The 20,815-nt window shown below is 36.0% G+C and overlaps 1 protein-coding gene across 2 annotated transcripts; it reads left to right on the top strand.

Annotated features, from left to right (window-relative positions):
• The first annotated feature begins 2,269 nt into the window (after window positions 1–2,269).
• On the top strand, window positions 2,270–20,080 carry LOC129922773 (ribosomal RNA processing protein 1 homolog B-like). Of its 2 annotated transcripts, none has more exons than XM_056009882.1 (10): window positions 2,270–2,423; window positions 6,900–6,979; window positions 7,685–7,828; window positions 11,895–12,089; window positions 12,388–12,452; window positions 12,677–12,905; window positions 13,478–13,626; window positions 15,541–16,537; window positions 17,842–17,923; window positions 18,770–20,080. In XM_056009882.1, exons 1-10 carry the CDS (start codon window positions 2,291–2,293, stop codon window positions 18,982–18,984), a joined length of 2,289 nt encoding a protein of 762 aa, XP_055865857.1. In that variant the 5' UTR covers window positions 2,270–2,290; the 3' UTR covers window positions 18,985–20,080. The 2 variants fall into 2 exon arrangements, with proteins under 2 accessions (XP_055865857.1, XP_055865856.1); XM_056009881.1 differs by having other exon boundaries at window positions 6,897–6,979.
• Window positions 20,081–20,815: the final 735 nt, after the last annotated feature.

The following is a 20,815-nucleotide window of genomic DNA, read 5'->3' as shown; positions in this document are numbered from 1 at the left end:
CCAACCCCCAGAGCTAGAGACATGGATAGAATTGATACAAGAAGATATTCGCCGCAATGGCGTTGACGGGAACCTTAGGCCGTACGAAACTGACCACTGATTACAAAACATGCCCGTCAATAAATTGTACTTCTTTAAAAATTTAGCTAAAACCATTTGAACAGATATAACAAGACCAATCTCTTTGTTCTCATCTCCGTCTCTCACAGTAGTCAACGTTCTGGCCATACTCTTTGTAAAAATAAAAGGGGGGGGGGCTACATTGTTAATGCGGACTGAGTAACCTAAGTCGAATTCCTTTATTGTCTCAAGACGCTAATGTTTCGTGATCGAATCTTGATTCGAGTCATTTGTTAAATCTTTCTCTCCGTAATTATTTTTCCACTTTTTGAAAGAATTCTTCATTTGCTCATTGCTATTTCACTACCCCTGTTATAGTTGGGCATCAGTAGCTTTGTTGTTTGTTATCAGAAAATGTTGTATTTGGTAACCTATAGAATTAAAGGAAAATGCAAGCTCTTTTTATATAATTCGAAGTCAATTTTTAAAAATTAAACATTAATTTAATTAAATGAGGTCAAAATCAATGATGGTATCGTCGATTAGGAGAGAAAGAGTTAAAAGGCTTAGGAAGTTGAAGGCGCACATGTAGGCCTATATCTATCTATCTATATATATATGAAAAATGTAAGGGCTCTGTATTTGTGTGTGTGTATGAGTTAGTGTTTCTACGTTGTCTAAATGGCGTTATAAATGTTCCTTCGTGAATGTAATCATTATGAGATTCATCAAGGTTCTTGAATCGGTTGTACCGAAGTGGCGAAAGAAATCAGTCATTTTACGTCATCACTCAACATAACATTCAAAGCTTATGGTATTAAATGTATTTGTATCCATTAGTTTGGATCAGTTATTAAATGTGTAGTAGATCTAGACATACAATTAGGTAGCCAAGCAATCTGTGCTATTAGAAATACTGGACCCATTGTTTATTTTGTTTAGCGCAGTTTCATGCATTTAGCTTTCTCAATGTGCTGTGATCCTACCACTTGTCTGGACGGTTGGGAAAAGGGGGTGGGTGGGGAGGAAGGGGCAGGGCCGGTCTTAGGCCACTGTGGTTGCAGTGGGCCCCGCGCTTGAAATTTCTAATATTGTTCGACTGCAGGAGGCACAAGGTTCGCATTAGCTTAATTTCCTTTTGTAGTGAATTCAGCAATAATAATATTATAATAATGTTTAGGTCTATATAAAAAAAATAATAATAAATTTACAATTAAACAAAAAAAAAACAACAACAACAACAACAGTACTCCCTAATATTCAATAATTTAAAACTGGACTATTCTTAGGATTTGAAAGAAAGTCATGACAATGAGATTAATTTTTGTGTTTAATCAGTGCAAATTATTTGACATAATGTTTGTATAATGATAATAATGACAATGTCATTGACTCCGAAGATTAAGGCTGAGTGCAGTGTTTCACATAACTACTCAAACCCAGTTGCGACCTGCATATTTCCCCGAATTTTTTGCAGACAAAGCCGTTGTCTGCTGGCGGTCTATTTAAGTTTTCTTTCCGTCTTTTGCGCCTGTCTTCAATAATGGCTTTTCTTTGAGTCTCAAATGTTTGTCCCGCAGTCTTTGTGAGAGCTCTCCAACTGTCTCTCTCAGAGGCCATCTGCTGTCAGTTACTTTCCTCTATGCCAGTGAGGGCGAAATGGCGCCTGATTGGATCTAAATCATCTTTATATACTTACGGGGAGCACCACTGTAACGCCGTCCTCCTCTAAGCTCGCCATTGAAGATCGCCTTTGGCATGCGGTCGTCTCCCATGTGGGATATGTGTTATTGACAGCATTAAAATTTACCACGAGGCCCGTACAAGACACTGGCCCTAAAACACCCCAATTGAAAGAAAACTAGGCTATATGGAGAGCTACGGTACCAGATTTGGAAACCACTGCGCAGTTCATCTCATATATTGGTCTAGTCATCTGAACGCTCCAACATAAAGATGAGAACGAGGGAGAAGAAGAATTTTAAAAAAATGACATTGTGTTCTAATTTGCCTTCTCACGCTTCTTTATAAGTGTTTTTATTAAAAAATAAAAGGGGGGGGGGGGGGCGCTAGCGGATTTTTTTAGAAGAAAAATACGAAAAAGGGGGTGGTCGGCCAAAAAAAGGTTGAAGACCACTGGTCTATATTTAAATGTAAGAGACGTAACTCTGCATTATTTTGTTTGGTAACTTAAAAATATAATGTATTTCCGGTCCATGCTACCATCAACATGGAGTTGGAGAAACCTGAGGTTTCAGCAGAAGTACATTTTGCTCAAAAGTTAGCTGCAAATGAAAAAAAGATTAGAGATAGGGCAATTAAACGATTACACAAATACCTGTCTGTCCGCTCTACTCACGGAGGTAATTTAAATTTACACAGTAAAAAAAAAGCTAGATCGAGTAAAATACTTAATTATATTAATATTTATAATAAGTTAGATTATAATTCTTAATAAAATAATTAGACTAGAATGATTCTAAATAATTATTAATAAAGAATTAGGGAAAAAAAAGATTTTAGTTTTAGATAATAAGACATTAATTATGATTTATATTAGATCTAGATCTATTTAATTAGATTTAAGATTTATGGACAAAGAATTTTTATCTATAGTTCTATAGATTATAGATAGATTATCATGATAGATTCAGATAGATCTAGCTAGTAAATACTAGGTTAGTGAGTTTAGACAGTTTAGTTAGGGATGTGAAATAAAAAAAATATCTTTGAAAAAACAATTTTTTGTTAGTACATTATTAAAATACTTTGAAAGAACTTTCCAATGTGTATAAATTATGACATTATGAATGTAAGTTAAACAGTTAGAAAGTTATGATTTTTTTGGTGGCGTTTTGACCTAACATTGGTACAACGAAGTAGAGAGCGTCTAGCTCGCTAAGCCAGCGAGACCCCCCCCCCCCCCCCGCTCAAAAAGTTAAAAAGTTGGAATTGAGTTTCGTAGAGAGGATAAATCTACTTATTAATAAGAAATTTAATAGTAGATCTAGTATTATAAGTAAATTTCTAGCTCACAAATCTGATTTCCTTTATAATTATGAACTTCACTTCTTTAGAATGTAAAAATTGATAAAATAAACAAATTATCGGGTCTAGAGCTATAAGAAATGTCTGAGGGGTGTGGACAAAATGGCGGCGTTGTGATGGGAGAAATTAACAAAATATTTAAAAAGTGGGATCAAAATCGCCTGAAACAATTTTTTTCAAATGCGCTTTAAAATAAAAAAAAAATAGAAGCGACCCAAAAAACTCTTTAAAATCTATTTAGACCTATACATAATTACTATATCTACTAGCATATAATATGCAAGTTTTTATTCTTAAAATAGTTTAGTTTTCAAAAAAAAATAAAAATCCCATAGGGAGCAGTGCAAATTTATGCATCAACATTATAATTGATAACAATTAAAGTGAGCATGGTATCGTCATAAAACTTGGCAGAAATATGGCCAGTTATATATTCTATTAGCACAAAAAAAAATCAAGTTCTGAAACGTAACCTGAAATGAGTATCAGTAAAAACAAAAATATATATACTTTCAAGTAAACATTTTTTTTTAAAGTCCACATGAGAAAAGTGTTCCTCAATATAAAATGTATCCATAATCGATTTCAATTAAGGGCCTATGTACAGAAAGTAAGAAAAAAACGATCTCAAAATTTGATGACATTTTTTAACTTCCGGTCTTACGGATTTTCACATATTTATAGAATACTCTAGATCTAAATTTAAAAAATCATTTTTATTTTAATAATTATTAATTATTAGTCTACATTCTACAACTACAAGAATGATTTTTTTATTTTTAATATTTTATAAAACTTAAACTAAACATTACATAGATTCTAGATTAAAAGTTTTTTTAGAAAGTCTAAAGACAGTAAAGTGACTCTAAGTCTAAAGTATATAGATTATAACTAGAGTAGTTTATGCTATTCAGACACCTGTAGGCCCAAATTTGAAAGTTTGACTTTGACAATGGTTCGACATAGAAAAGAAAATGATGTATCAAAATCTTCTTAAGTTAAAGGAGAATAAGGATGACTACTTATATTTGTACCCCTAACCTATATTTGTTATTATATTTAATGTCAAAGAGGCCGTGTGTTTCATTTAATTCGGACAAATTTGACCCACATTATTTGATTCCAGATACCATTATTTATTTCGGACAGTCTCTATATTTAGGCCTCAATAAACTCAGATATTAATTCTTTACTAACATTAACTAAATTTTAAGATCCCCAGGCATCACCCCTCACATTAAATCATTAAGATGTTTTGGAATTATGCATAAATACGAACACAAAAAGAAAAAATATGAACACACACATTCTTGCCTAACTGAATCCTCTATATTCTCTCTATATAAATCTAGATCTATCTAGTAGGTCTAGATCTAAGCATTTAACTTCATTCAATGTACCAAGCTCACTCCAAACATTTGCCCATTTATTCTCTATTATAAAACAACAAACAAACAAATATAATATAAGATCATTTTTATTGATGTCCAAAACTGGCTGTCTGAAATAAATTTTGGTAAGAAAATCGTAATTTAATTCGGACACCCTATTAATTTTTTTTGTGTATGGAATCAGACTACTTGGCTTATAAATCAAATAAATCACCTCCAAAAACAGAATAAATATTGCCGGGCTCATTAGTATAGACTTAGCCAATCAAAAAATATAGTCTTAACTCTAGGAAGAGGTAAAGTCATCCGGGTAACATAGGAAAAAACAACTACCTGACTTACACATTCGTTTTTCTTACATAAAATAACAGCTAAATGAAAGGAAATGGGGTCAGAATCATTAGAAAATGGACAAGCATATTATACAGCGTGCTAGTTTTATAATAAATATTCAAATAATTATTTAACGACCACAAAAACAGCGAATGTCCGAATTCATGTAATGTCCAAAATAAATAAACTACTCTAGATCTATATTAAATATAAAATATCTCTACTAGATCTACGTCTACACTTAAGTTAATTTTAACTGTCTTAACATACAATAGGTGATACATTCTAGATCTATATTAATTATTATATTATAATTTATAATCTCTAGATGATCAGATCTAGATCTAGATTTTAAAAATAATAAAATTTATAAAATCTCATGCACCAGTGCGGATGACTGATCATCTCAGACATCTGACAACATTTTTTAGTTGGAAAAGCAAAGGCGGTTGGTCGTTGTGCTGGCCATGACACCCTCGTTAACCATAGGCCACAGAAACAGATGCCCTTTACATCATCTGCCATATAGACCTTGTGTCTGAAAGGGGAATTTTTACTTTACTTATTTATATAGTAAAAAAACTTAATATTAATGTAGATTGAAATCTGTTAGACTAATTAAACTATATTATTAGTTAACTAGATCTAGACATTTATTTTGTAGGTTCATGTGATAATGTAGAAAAATCAAAGTATAGTCCTAATTATAGAGAATGTAAATGTAGTCTACATCAAAGTCTAATAAACTATAATATTAAGAACTAAGACTAGATCTGGACTATATTTTCAAGAATAGGGACAGTTGATTGGAAATATATCTAGATCAGACACGGACTAGATAACATATATGGTGAATTAAAATGAATTTTTGAGTCTATGCTATTCGGTCTATTCTATTCTAGAATGTCTTGATTGACTAGATATAGTTACAAAATAGTACAAGATTTATTAAGACTTGTTTCAGTGATATTCGAATTTGAAATTCAATGGGAATAATTCTTTAAAAAACCTTATCAACCAACCAACAGGGTCATAGTAATAAAATGAAATTTAAAAAAATTCTTTTGTCAGGTGTAGATATACTATGCCAGTGATGCCCAAAATACGGCCAACAGGCCACGTCCGGCCTGCCACATGAATCCATCTAACACGCCGGCACAAAGTAAAGAAAATCCCCTCACCACAAAAAAAAAAGTTAACAAATCTTTCCCTACGTTAGGTAAATAGATTGGTACAGAAAATAAGCCAACATATTTGTTTTCTGAAGAAAAAGTGGCTCTTTTTAAAGAATATTAGCATTAAAAAGCTTCACGACACCAAACACATAAATAAATAATGCACCATTTTTTATTTGAGACACGATTGTAAGATTACACCTTGGGTACAGGATTGATGAAAATATTTACCAAAAAAAAAAGAAACAAGAAAATGAGTTGGCTGTACTGCTACACAGCTGTTCACTTTGTAAGTAGAAACATAAAGCCGTTTTCTGACAACGAATGCATAGAAAAGTGCTTGCTAGCAATGATGGGATAAAAGATTCCTGAAAAGAAGACTGTTGAAGCCGTCAGCATTTCTCATAACAATTAAAAGGCGAGTGAAAGAGATATGAGTAAAAATCTCCATTCAAAACTAACAGACGAACCAGATTTTGACATATTTTCAATTGCCACTGACGAGTCTACCAACATATCTTATGCATTCAAAATCTTGGTAATTATTCTCTGTACAAACAACGGTTTTTGAAATCAGAGAAGTTAGTAATTATGAAGAGCTTGCAAGTACAAGATATATGTGGCAAGGTCTTCAGTCTGGACCATGTGAAGTTGATCATGTTCAGATTTTTCAAGTGCCCAGACAGAACTGCAATTGAAATTGATTGACTTACAAAGCTAGACATCCCTACTTGACAAATTTAAAATTGTAAGTGATGCAGACAGTTGATTTGTAATCTGTGTAGCTTGAAGAAACTTTTCTAAATCTAAATTGCTGCTTTCAATTGTGTGAATACAAATAACACATAGACAAAAATTAAAATCCTAATTTGTCTTGTTTTTATTTCAGCAGGTCTTAGTGATGAAGACTTGTTGAAAATATGGAAAGGATTATTTTACTGCATGTGGATGCAAGATAAACTTCTAATACAGGTAGGTCTAACATTAGTTCAAATGGCGCTGCTACGAAATACATGTATATGAAGCTTAATGCTGAAATTGATTAGTGATGTCATAAACACAAAACATAATAAGAGGCTGGAATGACTATATGTATAGCTATTGAGATAAGCAGAAAATGAATCCTGGATTTCAGACTACATTACAAAGCATGACCAAGTGGACTAATAATACTTAAACTACAGACTGCAGGCCATATCCTGCCCATAACATGCTCTGTCACCTTGAAACTCCAGCACTTAGTGTATAATATATAATATGCTCAGTTAAAGTGGACACTAAATATTTTTTTTATGGTGAGGTGACTTGTGACATGCTAGCTAAAATGTATATATATGTCCTTTAGGCTCCAAAAAGTTTAGCCCCACTGAACTGGACAGACTGGAGTTAGTTCCGTCCTCAGGGTTTGTCTTAGGACTCTGATATTACTTTCTTCACTATTTCTATCTCTTTAGTGCATTTAGGTGCTGCTGCTGTTGTGTTTCCTGTTTATTTTTATTCCATCTCGAAATAAAACTATACCTGAATTAGGTTTCATTTAATGTATTTATTATAGTTAATAGTTAAAAAGAAAGTAAAATAATTACTTTGTTTTATGCATTATCTAGCTGATTATTGATGGTATTAACAGTATATATTAAATTAGTAATTACTTTATTTCATGTTTACTGTGTACAGGAGGAATTGTCCAAAAGAATTACCAATTTAATTCATTGTTTCCCAAAAACTGTGGATTCATTGAGATTTGTAAAAGTATTCTTTGAGACAAATGCTAGAGAATGGAATGGAATCGACAAACTGAGATTGGATAAGTTCTTAATGGTGAGTGTTATGGAATGAGAGTATGTGTGTAATGAAGAAAGGGAGCATTAATTGTTAGTCTTGTAGAATGATGCAAGACAAGTGGCTCTGTAATACTTATAATCTCTGTTACAAACATGAGACTTCTCCAGGATGCCAGAGTGTATGGGTGTTGTTTTTTTTTTCTTTTTTGTAGTGAGCTAGAGTTTGTTTGAAATACAGTTTTATATTATTATTACATAAGTCTACTACATTTATTTCATTTCAAGTTGCATTAGTTTATATTGTAAAAAAAGTTATATTTAGTTCACTCAAATTATTTCAAGTTCTATATTTTAAAATATTACATATATGCCTACATTTGTTTAGTTGCTTACTAGCAATCTGGTGCTATAAGTCAAAAGGCCCACAACAACAATGTTAAGACCATTATCCTTCTAAATAGTACTTTTTAAAATGTAGTCTTCTTGCCCCCTGATATACCCTACAACTACATGGCATCAGCGAAAGTATTTGGGAAAACATAGCCAAAGACCGGAGTGCATGGAGACAGACTGTGCGTGCTGGGACAACCCTTGCTGAGAACAAAAGAATTGAAGCGGCCTTAATCAAGAGGGAAAAAAAAGAAAGATGCCCTATCTGCTAGCCCTGAATCAGAGGCATACACATGTATGAATTGTGGCAAAGTCTGCCGTTCTAGAATTGGCTTGATTAGCCACACCAGATTCTGCCCCGTCTCAAGATTAAGCCAAAACCAGTGACTCTTTTGGGCGCATCCATTGCCTTTTGAGACAAAAGGAGCCATATATATATATATACACATGTATTACAACAAAAAACATTCTGCAAAACCTGAGTCACGTGACCCTATTACAAACAAATATACTGAAATATATATATACCTCTATAAATAGAATTCTGTTTCTATAGACCATTTTTTATGTCCAAACTTTTATGGTTGCTGCACAATATGCTTACACAAGGCTACTGTAAATTGTATGTGTTGAATATTAAGTTAAAAATTACATCCCATTTATGGTTAAACATTAAAGAAGATAATAATACTGTTACGAATCTCACTATCCAGGCTCTCTGCAAACTGCACCATACACCACTAACTTAAAGAACTTGACAAGTCAGGGCTCCAAAATAACGTAAAGGTTTAATGTCCATAAATAACAGCCAATACTATACAATTGGCAGCACGTAGAACAGTACAAATAGCTCTGCGATAAGAAATATCTCTCCGATAACACCGTTCAGCCGTATCAAGTCTTGCACTGGCCTCTCCTTCTCGTTCCGGGCTTGCACTGGGTTCAACAGTTCGGGACTGACTTCACACACTTGGGCTCGTTGTGTCGGACTCGATCACAGACCAAGATCAAGACGCCCTTCGTCTCAACTGTACTTGACAGTACTCCGCACTGAACCGTCGTAATGCTCCGTACAGAACCACACCGTTGAACTGTGCTGTAGTCGACCGTGTTCTGAACTCCTGTCGTGAACCCGCTTTCTGAACCGTCTTGACTGCGACACCTCCGCTCTTTATATAGGGTCCCTACTGGCCTTCTAGAACCGGACAGAACGTCGCTCGACCATTCTGGGACGCTCCTGATCTCGCTCTGTTCACGACGCCGATCTTACTCGAACCTTCATGTTGTTAACTCGTCTCGGCCGATCGTCGTAACTCGTCACGGTTGACCGCTCGTCTAGCGCTGGCCTGGGGCGATTTGCGTCGGCTGACTACACTCACACCACTACCCCCATCTGTGCCACCACCAGGTTTATAACACTGCCCCCTCCTTAGATCTGTCCGTCCCGGGCAGATTCAACCTCATGACATTGGCTGTGAAATTTCATCGCTGTAGGTGGGGGTCGATCGGTGGCAGTTGGCTTGCGTCTTGAGCTTAATGGGGCCATCCATGTTGCAGTCAGCAATGGTCGCTTCCTTCTTCTCCTCCAGTTTGCCTTGACCTGGTTGCCTCGCCGTCGTGCTTTCATCGCCATCCACGTGGAACTCAGAAAACGTTTTCTTCTTCTCCTCCAGTTAGCCTTCATCTGGTCGCATCGATGTCGTTGTCGCATCGTCATCCATGTTGCACTCAACAAAAGTAGCCTTCTTCTTCTCCGCCAGTTGGTCTTTATGTGGCTGCAGTTATTTCTTGGTAGAATCACCATGCACGTTGGACTACGCAAACGCCGCCTTCTTCTTTTCCTCCAGTTGATCGTCCTCTTGTTGCAGTGACGTTGTGGTTGCATCGCTCTCTTGTCGGTCGGTACTGAGGACAGCCACTTGACACATGGAGAGGTATAGGATGTAAGGGCAGGGATTACCAAGATTGTTGACCAAAGAGGTGGCTTCATAGGGCTTTGCGAAGAAGGACTGGGATGGGCTTCAAATCCACAGGACAGGGAATTCTGGGACAGGTCAACATCTTCAGCCTTGTCTGGAGGGCATGCTTGTGGGGCAGGTTGGTAACACTCCTCGTGCAAAGGTCCCTCGTCTTCGGCTTCAGGCTCCATTCGGCTTTCTTCACCGCCATCAGGACCTCTCTCTCTCGTCTCAGTATCGGGCCAATCACCTGTTGGTTTCAGACCTGGTCGATGACTTTCATCGTGCAAATGTCCATCAACTTCAACGTCAGGCTTCCTTGGATTCTCTTCACCACCATCAGGACCTTCATCTAGAGTCTTGGCAGCGGGACTAACGTCTGTTGGGTGCAGACCTGGCTGGTATCTCTCGACTTGCATATGTCTCTCAACGGCTTCGTCAGGTTTCAATGGGTTCTCATGATCACCACCAAGGCTCCTCTCACTGGTTTTATCATCTGGACAAACATCAGTATTGGTGATTCTCTTGTCCACAGCAGGTATGCATTGGTTCAAAGCCACTAACTCGGTTTTGATTCCCGAGACAATGAAATCTATCTTGGCGTCCACCTTGGTGTCCATGGCATCTATCTTGGAATTGATGTTTCCTAGCATTGAGCTCAGGAGCTCCTCCATATCTGGTTCTACTTGAAAAAGATACGTGTTTTGATCTTCCTCTTCTTCCATTATGTCTTCCCGGAGGCGTGCTTGTAAGGTTTCTTTGTTTCCACTTGTCTTCAGCCCTCGATCACGTAGCTCTCGCTTCAGTTCTTTCAATTCGAGTTCGTACAGCAGTTTCAGACGAGCCATAGTAGATCCGTTCCTATCCGTTCCGATCCGATCCCACTTCTGACACCAGTGTTACGAATCTCACTATCCAGGCTCTCTGCAAACTGCACCATACACCACTAACTTAAAGAACTTGACAAGTCAGGGCTCCAAAATAACGTAAAGGTTTAATGTCCATAAATAACAGCCAATACTATACAATTGGCAGCACGTAGAACAGTACAAATAGCTCTGCGATAACAAATATCTCTCCGATAACACCGTTCAGCCGTATCAAGTCTTGCACTGGCCTCTCCGTCTCGTTCCGGGCTTGCACTGGGTTCAACAGTTCGGGACTGACTTCACACACTTGGGCTCGTTGTGTCGGACTCGATCACAGACCAAGATCAAGACGCCGTTCGTCTCAACTGTACTTGACAGTACTCCGCACTGAACCGTCGTAATGCTCCGTACAGAACCACACCGTTGAACTGTGCTGTAGTCGACCGTGTTCTGAACTCCTGTCGTGAACCCGCTTTCTGAACCGTCTTGACTGCGACACCTCCGCTCTTTATATAGGGTCCCTACTGGCCTTCTAGAACCGGACAGAACGTCGCTCGACCATTCTGGGACGCTCCTGATCTCGCTCTGTTCACGACGCCGATCTTACTCGAACCTTCATGTTGTTAACTCGTCTCGGCCGATCGTCGTAACTCGTCACGGTTGACCGCTCGTCTAGCGCTGGCCTGGGGCGATTTGCGTCGGCTGACTACACTCACACCACTACCCCCATCTGTGCCACCACCAGGTTTATAACAATACTGTCAGAACTTTTAATTAAACTTTAGCAATTATATAAATTTGATTTTTCTGGCAATTTTAGTTGGTAGGGAAAATTTTTGTCTCCTTAGGTTTGCCTAATCTCATTTCTTGCTATCACTTTGAACAGATGGTCCGTGATATGCTTCACCAGACATTTACACTTCTGAGCAATGAGGATTGGCCATTAGATAAGTGCATGATGTTGACCAAGATATTAGCCAAGCATGTTATGCAGCCGGATCAGCTTCAATTGCCAGATGGCCTGAAGCTCCACCTGTCTGACATATTTGTAGAAGAAATAGCCAAAGTGCCATTAGATAAGGTAGAGCACTTGTAAGGAATTTACTTAATGTACAAATTAAGTGTAATATTGTTACTTGTGTTTATAATATGTCAGAATCATTTAAGGTCCGAATTCATTGATATACTAGAAGTTTAGAAATTCTTTGTTTATTGCTTAAGGCAATAATACTAGAAGAATAAGATTTTCTATTGCTAAAGGCAGTAATATTAGATGAATGAGATAACCTTGCTGGCTTGTACTCTTCAAAACAAGAGTTTAAATGTTTTTTAAATGTTACTTTGCTTGTTAATAAATTTTATAACTGTGTATGTTACAGATGAGCAGTAAAAAAATGATGATTTTGCTTGAGCCTTTCCTATATTTCATTCTTAATTCAAACAAGTAAGTGATTTGGTGTTAGAGTGAAGCTTTTTCTTTAACATAATTATTTTGTTAACCTAGATTTATAATCTTTAATTCACAAAAAACTGGTTGTTATTTGGCTAACGCTTTAATTTTCTGAGGTTTAATTTCTTAGTGAAAACTGGTTTTTCTGTATAAAATCCCAATGAATTCTTCACTTGTGAATAATTTTACTGCATTGACTTGTTTGTATTTCTCTACAGAATTGAGTTGGTGAAGAGGGTAATGCTGGATGTTGTCTATAGGTCAGTGAGTCATTTCAGTGGCAAGATCCCTGAACCTGCATTGTGGGAACAGAAAATGTATAAACGGAAAAGAAAGGATAAAAAAGGCAAATTGGAAGCTGAAGAGGAGACTGAAGTTGTCCAGAAAGATGAAGATAAGAAGAACATTGAAGATATGGAAGTAGAGGAAGTTCATAATTTATTTGTGGTAAGTACTTCTTTAAACTGTAAGAGAAAAAAAAGCTTTATCCTGCCATAGTCTGAAGTTACGCCAATCATTAATTAATACATGTTTAATTAATGCATGTTTCTGGACCAGACAACCTTCTGGTCAACCAGGTTGAACCTTCCATTTCTTGGAAGTTGTGAATCATGTGTACGAATGTCGAAACCTTTTTTTTTTTTTTTGAGGGGGGTAGCTGTAGAATAAGAACGGTTATTATTATAAAGCATGTTTAAAATTCTCTGGTGCTGTCAGAATTGAGACTTATTATAAGGAAAATAAATGAATTGTAGTCCCCTGTCCATTGTGAAATTTTCTAATGGTATGGTAGGGCTGCAGAAGTACCACACTCTGACAAGTATTTAAAATCTTCCTAGGATTGTTCAGGGTCACAAAGATCTCTGTAAGGTCATTAGTCTCTACCTCTTCTGCTGATATAACAACTGGTAAAGTTGTATTTTAAGTAACTTCCACTTCACTTCATCTCAAAGCTTAGGTTTTCAAATTTTGTTATTTATTTTATTATTATTATTACAAATGGATATATCTATCACCAGCTTGATAAAAGGTTATTACTACTGCTGCTTTTCAAACAAGCAGAAAAGAAGACAACCAAGGCACCTAACAGAGCAGTTGTTTATAAGTTTATGAAGAAGTACCCTGATGAATTGGAGGCCATTAATAGATTGGTTAATAACCAGAAAAAGTGAGCATGTTTAGTTTACTTATATATATTATATTGTATATAGTTTGCCCATCATTTAACTTAAAGGTGGCTTCCCAATCGGGGGGTCCCAGTTTGAATCCTGGTGAAGACTGGGATTTTTAATTTCAGGATCTTTGGGCACCTCTATGACCACCCCAGCTCTAATGGTTACCTGACATTAGTTGTGGAAAAGTAAAGGCCATTGTTCGTTGTGCTGGCTACGACACCCTCGTTAACCTCTGCCCTATAGATCACAAGGTCTGAAAGGGATACTTTCTTTAGCCCATCATGATGTGATGACCACACATCATCTAGTGGGCTAAGTGCTTGTCACTGCAGTTTTGTGTCTCCTGTCGATAAAAAGATTTATTGAAAGTAAAAAAAGATTGCTTAGAAGTCAGACTGTGTCCATCTAGAATCTTCCTTCACTAGGCTTCAGGGGTGCCACTTTTCCGGAATAACCCGGAAATCCGGGTTTTGAGGGGTCCGATTTTCCCCCCTCCGGGTTTGCCTTCTACAATTTTGTTAAAATCCAGGGTTTTAGTTGATTAGATTTTTTCGAAATATCATTTTCCCCCGTTAATTTTAGTTTGCTAGTTCCGATCGCGCAAGCCGCCATTTTTAAACAAATTCTACCAGTCTCATATCTCGCGATTCGCGAGACTTTCACTTTGCATGCGCACTAAGCTTTATTTACCGGTACAGTATTTTTTTTTAAGTGACAAAAAAGTGTAAACATTCTCGATCTATAGAGAATTTTTAGATCTACGGAACGCGCCTCAAATCGGCTCGATTTGGAGTCAGATCTATTTCTATGATCAATCTAGATCTGATCTAGACTGTAAAGTCTTGTATTTAGTATAGATATAGTCTAGATCTACTCGTGTACTTAGCGGCTAGTCCTAGATCTAGAAATAGAAAGAAAAAAAAATTCACGAGTGAGAAATTTTTTTTTTCTTTCCGTCTTTTATATTTTAATATTTGTATAGGTTCCATATTGACATAGAGCCTTAGCCTATGTCTAGACTAGTCTAGAGCTATATTGGTCTAGAGTATTCTAGAAGTAGGATCTAGATTAAGGATATTTACATCATTTTTAGATCAGAACTAGAATCAATGATTGAAGAATTAAATTAGTAAGTTTGCGTTCGCCTGAAGACTTAGAGGCTAGAAAAAATAGATCGATTGGTCAATAGATTTATACAAATAAATTATAATTATGTATAAGCAGTCCAGCACATTCTAGCCATCTAGGTCTACATTTAAATATTAGAAACTAAATCTAAATGTTCATTTTGGAGTAGATCTGGACTAAATCTCAAAATCAATTTTACAGGTCCATGCATGTACATTGATCGAATCAGTTTAATCAATGTTGATTAAAGTAGGCTGCTTCAAATGAATAATGAGGGAAAAAATGTTAAGAGAGAAACATCATTTAAAATAACTGTGTGTTTGGGGGGGGGGGGGTGTACAAACATTGTTAATATAAAATTGTACCAAATCCTCTTAACTTGTATTACAAACTTTATCAATAAATACACACAAACTCTATTTATTATAATGATAGGCTTACTAATTACATATTTCAAACATGGGGGGCATATTATGATATAGATCTAGGTAGTAATTTAATACTGCTCTTCTTTCGTAATATTTTGGTGCTTAAATTGTATACGCGGTACTTTTCAGGGTTGGTAAAGTTTGGGGTTTATGATTTCAGGGTTTGTAAAATTTGGAAATTCGGGTTTCAGGGTTTACTTGGTCTCATGGGTGGCACCCCTGCTAGGCTTTAATGTGACTGTCACAACCAACATGTTATACATTGTCTGATACTTCTCATAATAAAATTTCTTTTCCCTTTATTACTTAATCTATTTCCCAAACAAGTAAAACATTTTGTTATTGTTACAGTGAAAACCAAAATGAACATCAGAACATCTGTGCTGCAGACATTGAAGAGCTTGAGTCTCTGTTTTTAGAATTTGCTGGGAAGGTTACAGACGAACAGAAAAAGAAGAAGAAAAGAAAGAACAAAAAGAGGAAAGCTGAAGACAACATTCTGTGCAATAACACAACTAGTGACACTGCTCCCATTGAGTCTTATCCTGCCCCTGTAGACCAGTCGACAGACAAAAAGAAGAAGCGGAAAAGATCATCGATTGGGGAAGGTAATTCTACAGTGGATTCTCCTTTGTGTGCAAGTACTAAGTGTGATAAAGAGAATGTGCTGGTTAGTGACAGTTTATTTCAAGGAAATAATTTATCTGCTCAAAAGTCAAAAGAAGTTTCACAGACAGGAGATGTGGCTATCAATATAGTCAGCAACCCCCCACTGCTTGCTGAGGATGTGCACCCTAGTCCAGATCCTAAAAAAAACAAAAAGCGCAAGAGACGATCCTCTGAAAATTGTGATGAGCTTGCTAAAAAGAAACTCAAAACGTCTGATAATGGAGAGGTTTCTCCACAGGGTGTGTGTGTTGCTGAAACACATGTTCATACAGAGAGTCCAGCGGCTGAGAATACAAACTTTAATGCCAGGAGTCGCAGCCAGAGCCCTAAAAAAGCATCAGTCGAGTCTGTCGAGCTTGTCACATATTCCACATTACAGTCTCCTGACAACAAAACCAAAATTAAAATGAATAAAATTCATGGTCAGTCACAGCAGATGAACTCTTCTGTTTCTACTAAGCAGGACTCGATAAAGCTTTCAACATCTTCCAGTTCACCTCCAAAATCAAGTAAAAGTAAAAAAAACAGCCCACCTGGTGGCGTTCGTCCATTTAGTACTGTTGAAGGCTGTGTTAAAACACCTCAGACTCCTACCAGTTCCTTGTCGGTCAAAAAAAGTCATGGAGCACTAGACAACAAAAGTGACCCTGGTCCCAGTCGTCTAAGTAAAGAAAGCAAAGTAAGTGTATGATTGTGTCTTAGGGAATTAGAAATAGAATTCAGATTGTAGTTGATTCAGAGACAGTTTTGTTGAAAACCTAGACTTGAACCATTGAAATAAATTTCATAGGCAAACACTATCATGAAACAAGACCCAGGCATGAACTAACCATTATAAAGTGCACATAGACAATTCCATCTGATCAGTGAACAGAGCAATGATTGTAACAAAACAAATCAGGGATTAAGAGCTAAAACACAATTTTAGGGGATAATCAGGATTAAATTGCATTACTGCAGCATATATTTTCTTTCTTCTACAATTGAGAAACATTTCATTTATGCTGAAAATGTCCTCCTTGGTCTCAGAATTCACCAGAGATATCTTAGGATTCTGTTGTTTTTTTTCTTTTTTTTTTTTTTAAATTGTTTTTCCTAACTGGATTGTCATGACTGTTTTGTGGTATAAGAACTTAGATATGTTGTGCTTGCTATTTTTGGCTGTAGATAACAGAGATTTCCTAAACATCTGAGCTAAACTACAGAACCAACAACATGCATTGTAAAATAAGTAATTTACTATTCAAGTTGTGGGAAAAACATCTGACTTTGTTTCATTGGATTTTATAGATGTGTTGTTTTTTTTTTTGTTTTTTTTTTGTCATTCTGATGGAGACTTGTTGCTTGAGGCTTAAGTTGCATTATTTTGGGTGTGTGTTGAGTAGTAAAAAAAAGTTTCATTTATTATGTAGATTTCTACATCTCAATTTGAGTGCAGTCTAGGAATAAATATATATACTATTCATCCTAATAAATGATTCATTGTTATGGCCAGCTCTTTTAGTTTGATTACAGAAAGTACCGGTACAAATAAATCCAATTGCTGTTGCTTTTTTACCAGACACTGTTCATGTTTATGACATTTAACGTACAGTTGTGAAGGTCATGACTTCTTAACTGGACAAGCAGCTTAAGTCATAGGTCTACTTAACATTTTTGGAGTTCATTTATAGATCTTAAATTTACATATTGTCAGCTGAGTTGTAAATCAGTATGTGTGTGTGTGTAGGGGGGGGTGTTCATGTACACTGTTGTGTTTAGCATATTTACATCTTCCTAAACATCTCTTGCATATCCTTGTCTGGGAGACCAAAACACCCATAATGAATGACATTTAAGAAAACAAAAGGCCAAATATGTAGCTCGCAGCTTGGACTGTGTAGCCACTTGAAATACTATCCTCCTTATTCATTCATCTTGAAGATTTATTGGAAGAAATGTTTGGATTTTTTTGTCATAATGCAATATTTGGCTTTATTTCAGCCCTTTTCTACTCCTGCAATATCCATGACTCCTGGAACTAAAAAGAAAGTTGTGTTTGATCTGCGTAGAAACAAAGCCAATAGTAAGTAGTTCTGTAAACATTATTGCTAGACTGGCTTGCATGGTAAAAGGAAGACATTGTTCTTTAAGAGATTAACCCTCCAATTAGCACTTATATTAGTATAGCATTCCCAGATAAAGGAATAACAAGAAAAGAGATACTTCTGATCAAGTTCAAGCCCATGACTGGGTTCCACTGCTTGCCTGATGCATTTTGCTCATTCTATTAATTCCTCTGACTCTTGAAAAATTATCTTTTATATCTTATTAATATACATTAATTTGGTGAATGAGCACAATATGATGGGCATGGGCTGGGTGAACAATAACTTTCAGTAAGAATGTCTCATTCAACAGCTGCTTAATGTTCTGTGTTCCTAATTTATTTGTAAAGGAATGTTAGGCATGATTTGTAATCATCATTAATGTTTATTAAGCAGAATACTGCCCACATTGTGAACAACCTTTTTTTGAAATGAAGGTCTATTCAGTGCAGCTGGTGTTCACCTCTTGACCTAACTTGTTCAGTACAGCTGGTGTTTAGCCTCCTCATGTTCACCTCTTGACCTAACTTGTTCCGTGCAGCTGGTGTTTAGTCTCCTCATGTTCACCTCTTGACCTAACTTGTTCAGTACAGCTGGTGTTTAGTCTCCTCATGTTCACCTCTTGACCTAACTTGTTCAGTACAGCTGGTGTTTAGTCTCCTCATGTTCACCTCTTGACCTAACTTGTTCAGTACAGCTGGTGTTTAGTCTCCTCATGTTCACCTCTTGACCTAACTTGTTCAGTACAGCTGGTGTTTAGTCTCCTCATGTTCACCTCTTGACCTAACTTGCTTACCTCTACTAATCCTGAACATAATCCACAGAATTTAAAGATTACCTGATGAGCTTGGCCAGGCAGCCAGATGCACCCTATGAGCCCACTAAAAGTCCTTCAGTTGGCATTTTAAAATCACCCAATGTCCAGCAGGTTGTCAGCACAGACTCTGACACAGATGTCTCACAACTGTCGCTGAGTCAGATTCTCAGAACTTCGGCTAAACAATCGAAACATTCAACACCCAGAAAGAAGAAACATTAACTCTTGGCATCGTTAGGCTTTTTTTATAATTAAATCATGAGCTTAGATCTGTTAAGATATGTTGGTCTAAAGGTTGGCTTGGTCAACAAACTGGGGTACTTCGATGTATTTTACCATCAATTTTTTTTTTTATTTGCTATACATACAATTAATTTGTTTTAAACTAAATAAAAATAGATAATTAAAATAAATTAGAAAGAAAATATTTCAATATAGCGTCTTGTTCTTGAGTTCATGCTTTGATGAATTTAGCACAAGTTTTAGTAGCTCAAATGTATTCAATAATGAACAGAATATATTCTTTAATTGGAATTTCACATTGTGACCATAACCGTTGTGTATATATGTATGTACTTGGACACTTTGTTTTCTTAATGTGATTATAATGATTCTTAAAGGTAAAACTAAAGCTAGTCTTCCATTTCCATCATATGAAGCTAAAACTGTTGATCTCGTTGAAATATAACATAATATTTATTTTATCAGCAAGTAGATTGTCAAAAAACATCTTTGAATAATTTTTTTGGGGAAATGACAAATGGTTGTAAAATTCCCAAATGAGACTAAGCAACTACTGGACCATGTTGAGTAAATTGGCCAGCAAAAGTATTACCTCAAATGAAGGTCAGGTGCCCAACCATTGGAGCTGGGTAGTTTAAGGGGATGCTCCAAAATTGATATCCCTGTCATTTGAACTCAAGCCCTTTCGTTCAGCAGCCAGCTGATTTACCATTTGCGATTTACTGCATGCCACTGTGGTAAAAAGAAATCTACTCAAAGTATTTGAATATAAAAATGTGTCTCGCCCCATTGGGCGACTGTTTGAACAGTAAGCTAATTGATTTTTAATTGTAGAAGGTAATTTTTAAACTAATTTTTTTTTCTTGAAAAAGACTACTGCAATAGTACTCTATTGTTAAATCTGCCTATGAGAAGAATAAATTGTTGAGAAGCATCTCATTGAGTTGATTAAATTCACTTGTAAAGATTAACAAATTTTTCACATGTTTGTTTTTGTTACATTTAATTTTGTTCAACATTTGATTTCAAGTTTCCATAGAAAATTTTCTTGAATAAAATGTTTGATGCATAATGATGTCATAATTTCTGTTTGATCAATTCAGAGAACATACATTGTTTTGTTTCCTTTGCAACTTATCTATATTCAAAGGGATATATTTAAAAAAAAAACAACAGAAGTAATGAACTGTCCTTGGTGTTTAGTACATATTTATAGAAAGCTTATAGCAGCTGATGTTATAATTTTACAGGCCTGTAAGTGATAGCAGAAGTAATTCGACTACTTATGGCAGCTGTGTAAAATAAAAAAAGTTCAATTATTGTTTTCCTAGCTTCCTGAGATAAAAAGATAAAAATGTCTATTGCTACATGACCAAGAAAGATAAAAATGTCTATTGCTACATGACCAAGGTTTTCATTAACAGATGTTAAAGAAATTCATAAATATACTCAGTAAATAGACAATTACAATTATAATTATTTATTATCTGAATAGAGAAAACATTTTATAATAGAAAAACAAAGATAAATTACATAAAGCATTTTACTTAATATATTAATCTGAGGGAAGGGAAGGCGGTGGCTGGCCAACACATGCGATTGAGGTCAGCATACTATGGGTCATCAAGCGTGGCTATTCGGATTAAACTGAATGAACTGCAGGTTTGTCAACAGGTCTCTGGAAGTTTTTGTAAAACCTATAGGAGAGTGTGAAATTATATAGCTCTATTCATCACCGGTCAGTAATTTTATAGTCATTATTTTGGTGATACCATTGTACGGTAGTAGTGTTCAGTTGTACTGGTACTTT

The sequence above is a fragment of the Biomphalaria glabrata genome, chromosome 14 (genome assembly GCF_947242115.1).
Source record: "Biomphalaria glabrata chromosome 14, xgBioGlab47.1, whole genome shotgun sequence".
In the NCBI taxonomy this organism is placed as follows: domain Eukaryota; kingdom Metazoa; phylum Mollusca; class Gastropoda; family Planorbidae; genus Biomphalaria; species Biomphalaria glabrata.
Note: the sequence above shows the minus strand (reverse complement) of the source record. Positions and strands in the feature narration are given on the sequence as shown.